This window comes from Gastrolobium bilobum, unplaced genomic scaffold, assembly GCF_033153095.1.
Source record: "Gastrolobium bilobum isolate Gb01-03AN ecotype WA unplaced genomic scaffold, APGP_CSIRO_Gbil_v1 utg123580, whole genome shotgun sequence".
Taxonomy (NCBI): Eukaryota; Viridiplantae; Streptophyta; class Magnoliopsida; order Fabales; family Fabaceae; genus Gastrolobium; species Gastrolobium bilobum.
In genome coordinates, this window is record NW_026899270.1 from 1 (window position 1) to 5895 (window position 5895).

Sequence of the window (5895 nt, forward strand, 5' to 3'; positions counted from 1 at the left end):
AACAGAATGCTTAGCAAATTATTTGTCCCTCACGCTATCAAAGCATGAGAAAGGGAAGAACATTCAACTTAGAATATCTAAACATATCTCATAATATCATTATTGAATTTTAGAATACTTTTAAAACATCTTAGATGATCTCTGAGTAGTGTTTCTATATTTCATGATTTGTTTCCATAATTGAAATTAAGAGTCTACTATTAGTATGCATACAGATTAGTGTTTTGTCTTTTGTATTACATCACATCAAGTCATCAATATACATAACCTAATATTATTCATTATCCTTTTTATTCTCTCTTTTCCTCCTCCTCAACTTAAAACCCTAAAACTTCAATAGTTCCAAACAGCAATGTTATCTCCTTCTAGTTATTGACCACAGGCTACAACAACAGAAGAAGAAAATTATAGACTTAGTTTCTCAGTATCTGCGGAAAAGGATAATTCTCCTCATTACCACCAGCAGCTTCCCATGACTACCACTCCTTGTACACCAAAAGTACCATCAATGCATTATATTGCACATCGTAACTAGTTGTAGTTGTACAATAATAATTTTCCTCCTATTCATAAAAATGAATCTTTGTTCATCATGTCCTCTTATAAATATCTATAAATCAGAAGATAAATTTAGTTTTTACAAAAGAGTGACACACAATACCAGCTAGTTCAGTTATGAACATATACTTCTTAGCTAGCAATGCGACTTGCCAATGACCCAGATCTACTCCAATTTCAAGTCTTACATCAATTTAAGATGACTGATGCTCAAACAAATTACAAAAAAGATAAAACTTGGGAAATTCTCAACATCTGTTGATTCAGCCATGAAAACTGAAACAACAAATGAAAATTTTTCAAACTCAAAAGAGATAATTACAAAACAAGGACCATTAATCGAACTCTAGGTAATGGCAGGGTACATCACCTTGAGTCAAGGTCCTTGACAACCCTGCCACAGCAGAGACACCATTCAATCATTCATGTCCTTTCCAAACACAACACATTTCAAATTTCTAGACAAACCTTTCAACTCCAAAAGACCCCCACCATCATTGCCAAATCAAGCATATCAAAATGTAGTTTGTGAAGAAAACTAGCATTCAAATTTAGATTTCCACCTAATCTAATGAAACTAGTGAAACTTTTCAACCAGAAACCTACCTGATTCGGAGGCGTAGATGTTTCAAACAACAAAGCATCAGGCTTGTCGGCAAGAACCGGCGATTTGGTCCACAAACAGCTCAACCCACATCGACAAGTGTACAAGTTATCCAAATTATCAGGAATCCAAGTCCACCCTTTGACCAAAACGCTAACATGGTTCATCGTGAAGCCCCCACAAGCCGAATCACCCCCAACCTCTTCCAAAGAAGCAACCTTTGACTGATTGAAGCCCACCCCATTTGTTTTCTCCTTGAACCGAGCACAACCCACTTGCGAGTCCCATTTCCTGACGGCACCCACCAGATCGGTGAAGGGTTCTGCGGCGGTTCCGGTCCCTATAATCATGGGGCGGTCGATGGGTCGCGGGAAGGGCGAAACGGATGGGAAGCGGAGGAAACCGGAGAAGAAGAGTAGGATGAAGGTGAAGGCAAGCATGATTGTGATGGTGAAGGTGTTGATAGGTTTGGGAGGCACTGGCATAGTGGAGCAAGATGAAGAAGGGGGGATAGGGTTCTATCTCTCTCTCTCCCTTATAGAGAGAGAAAGTAGAGAGGTAAAACATGACAATGGAGTGCGATGACCAAGTGACAAAACCAGTTAGTTGGTCCCCTTCATCCTCAGTCTTACGTTTCTTTGAATCAGTTTGGTGGATTTCCGGAGTTAGCAATAGGTAGAATACTTTTCAAATGGGTTTCTTTCTTTTCTCTTTTCTCTTTTCTTTTTTTCTTTTTTTCTTTTTTCAAATGGGTTTCTTAACCTTAACTGGGGTTGAGATTATTCAAGGAGAGGTTATTTGGATAAAGTATGTGAGTATATAAGTGTAAAATAAAATAAAATGATATTTACCTCATTTAATCCACCCAACTATTAAGTTTAAGTTTAAATTATTATACTTACTAAAATGATATTTACCTCATTTAATGCATCCCAACTATTAAGTTTAAGTTTAAGTTTAAATTATTATAATTACTATTTTTTTTTAAGTTTATTTAAAATGATTACATTTGAATATTTTTTTCTTTTTGGTAAAAGATTACATTTGAATATTTTTTTTTTTTTTTTGATAACATGAATATTTAAATACAAATGAAATGAACGGATCTGAATATGGATCAACTTTTATTTAGCTTTAACCCACACCAGGCCAGCCCAAATTCATAACCATGGGAAGAGTGCACCGATAGTCTTCAAAAAAAAAACTTGCTATAAAACAAGTAGTTGGGTTATTTATGCCTGTTTTCTGGGCCTGTTTTCTGTTTCATAAAATAACTTGTTAATTTACAAACAAAATAAAATAAAATTGTTTGATAATGAGTGTTTTGTAAAAATAACTGTGAGAATAGCATTTGATTTCTAGATTTTAGAACAGCAATTAGAGAACATTGCTAAGATATTTTGGTCTGATTTTAATTTTCTATTCTCAAAATAATAATTCTATAATATAGCTAGAACAGTGAAATACGCGAAAAAATTCTCAATTCTTCGGCTTGTTTCGTTGTTTCTATTTGTTTGCTTTTATAGGCCCATTTATCTCTTCACTGCAAATCGGTATCCCAAACAAAACACTGAGGTTAGCAGTAGAGTCTTCGAAATTTCTTTGCTTTGTTTAATCGACGTTAAAGCTTCCATAATAATGAATAATGATGTCTTATTATGCAGGTTGTGTTTCTTCAGTACATTCGTGAACGGTTGTGTTTCTTCAATACATTTTTGGTAGCAGTACCGTCTTCAAAAAAAATAAAAATTCACAGCAACAAATTTGATACTGAGATAAGATAAGTAGGTAATCAATTATCATTTGAAATAAAACTTTGTCAGTAGGTACATTTTTTAAAAAACCTTGAGTAGGTACTAGGTAGCTTTAGCCAGGTAAGTAGGTACCAAGACTGTTTAAACCTATTTTTTTTAGTTTATTTATGTATTAATAGAATAATAGCTATAATTGCTTACAAAAAAAGAAAGAATAATAGCTATAATTTACTAAAAAAATGAATAGTAGCATTATTCTTGTTTAAACTTTTATTTATGTACTAAAAATAAAAAAAGTTAAACACCTTAGATTGCGCTTCAGACATGTTTAAAGATAATACAAGTAGAGCACTACATGTTAAATAATTGAGCCATGAATTTTTTTATTTTATTTTAATTTAGTTAGAATGTGAAATAGACAATTTTAGAGAGAGAAAATAATTTTTAGTGAGAGAAAATAATTTTTTAAATAGCTAATAATTAGATAATTAAAGAATAATTAGATATTTAGATAATATTTAGATATATTCTAACACAAGCATGTGTAATATCTAGATATTTAGATAATAATTAGATATTGACATGTGTAATTACATAATTAGATAATATCTAGATAATTACATAATAATTAGATAATAATTATTTCTAATTAGATAATATTTACATTTTTTCTAACCAAGCATGTGTAGTGTTTAGAGATTTAGATAATAATTAGATATTTGACATGTGTAATTAGATAATTTAAATAATATGTAGAAAATTATCTAATTAGATAATATTTAGATAATTATTTAAATAGATAAAATTTAGATAATTATCTAATTAGATAGTTAGATAATTAGATAATAATTAAATATATGACATGTGTAATTAGATAATTAGATAATTACATAATAATTAGATAATTACATAATAATTACATAATTAGATAATATTTCGATTCATCATAAGACAAGCAAGTTTAATTAATTATATTTAGATATTTGACATAATAAGTAGTCATTGATGAGTAGTGTTTAGTTTCTTAATAATATAATTTAGAATAATTGATTTATGATTAATATTTAGGGTTTCTTTTAATTAGTGAATTGTTGTTATAATTTCTTAAATTAACTTTGTTGTGTTATCATTTTATAGTGTGTTAATAACATTATTTATATTATTATTATTGTTTAGGGATGGCATGCGATGATTCATTCGATGGACGTCTTCATCCTGGTCTTCGCGACAACTCTGTATTATTCATGCAATCTAGACACTATTTTGAGGTTGCCTAGATGGAGGAACCAAATTATAGGTCTCTGACAGTTAGATGTGCATGGTTGGCAGAGTCTATTGTACCTTATTTACGTCGTGCCTGTTTTCTTGGCGTTGCTCGAATAGGCTATATGAAGGTATTTTATATGCTATATATATAAAATTAATATAAAAAATTATCAAATTATTTAAATGATTTAATAGATTAATATTTTAATGTTTGCAAATTGATAGTTCATTAGCTACAACTCTAGTTGAGTGATGGAGACCGAAGACTCATACATTTCATATGGTTTCGGGAGAGGTTACTGTGACACTCGAGGATGTTGCAATGATCTCTGATCTTTCTACGGACGGTGACCTGTTACTGGCATGTCCGAAACACGAGATTTGACATGTTTGGTTCCACAACTTCTTTAAGAGGACCCCAGATGCATATGATTTGAGGGATGGTTCTCTTAAGACTTCATGGTTGGATCAACATTTTACAAATGTCAAGGATTGGATGCAGGAAGAAGAGGATCTTCTATGCTTCACGTGAGCATACATATAACGCCTAATTGGAGGCTTTTTACTTGCAGATCACAATGGTGGTAGGGTGCACCTCAATATCTACCTTTTCTTAGCGAATTGGATGCATGTGGACAATATAGCTAGGGATCGGCAATGACATTCCTTTTATCAAGAGTTCTGCATAGCCACTACACCTAATCGGATTAAAATATCAGGTGCAATGGCAGTGTTGAAGATGTGGGCTTGGGCTAGATTTCTGACCATTGCTCCAAAGATTATTCTGCCTCTCCCAGATTTTGACGATAGCACACCTGTTGGTGTAAGGTATGTTAAATCGACACGTTATGTTTGAGTATTATGTCTAATTTTGTGATATTTATCATACATATAAAATATTATGTGGATGGACCAGACTTCAGACAATTTTTCATTACCTATTTTGTATCGAGAGAGATTTGACAGGATGTCCAAACGAGAGGTAATTGCAAAGTGTTTACCACGTTTTTCTTTTCATGATTTATCTTGTTTTTTATTTTAATTTTGATTGTAACTTTTATAATTATTTTTGTGCAGATTATATGGACTCCATACGCAGATATTGCTTTGCCATATCTTATTCAGAAAATTAGTGATAGTTGGAGAGCATCACACCAATAATATGTTTTAAATTATAGAGTTTTATCAGCCTGACCGTGCTATGAGGCAATTTGGGATGTGTCAAGGTACACCTCAACCATGTTTACAGCCACAAGAGGTGCACCATCTCATATTGAGGGGAAAGATTGAGGTGCCAGGAACCATCGTTCCCCCCAACAATAATTTATTCTTGATCTCGGGGTTCCCAATTAATATAAGTATAGTGTGGACTAGCATTCCAGAATGGAAGATTACATTGACCTACACATACTAACACTCTATCACATTCAACTAACACATGAATATAACATGTAAAATAAAATAATCACAAGGTTAAATAACTAACCAGTTTGGATGACATTTTGAACATTGTTAATGTCCACTTCAGAATCATAGTCACTACCCTCAGGAGGAACTTCTTTGTATACATCTTCATCAAAAGTACCCAAATCAACATCCACATGAGATGCACCGTCTTTATCTTCCACAACTGTGTTCTACCAGTGATGTGATGGAGCATCAGAATATGGTAAATTTAGATCCAATGATTCAACTGGAAATGAAGAACTGCCT

The 5895-nt window shown here is 32.4% G+C and overlaps 1 protein-coding gene across 1 annotated transcript; it reads right to left on the reverse strand.

The window, feature by feature from the left end:
• Nucleotides 1-937: 937 nt before the first annotated feature.
• LOC133289082 (alpha-(1,4)-fucosyltransferase-like) lies at nt 938-1809 on the reverse strand. The gene is made up of 2 exons (XM_061486948.1): nt 1165-1809; nt 938-1026 (listed from the first exon to the last, which is right to left on the reverse strand). The coding sequence occupies exons 1-2, from the start codon at nt 1645-1647 to the stop codon at nt 1009-1011; spliced, it is 501 nt and encodes a 166-aa protein (XP_061342932.1). The 5' UTR covers nt 1648-1809; the 3' UTR covers nt 938-1008.
• Nucleotides 1810-5895: the final 4086 nt, after the last annotated feature.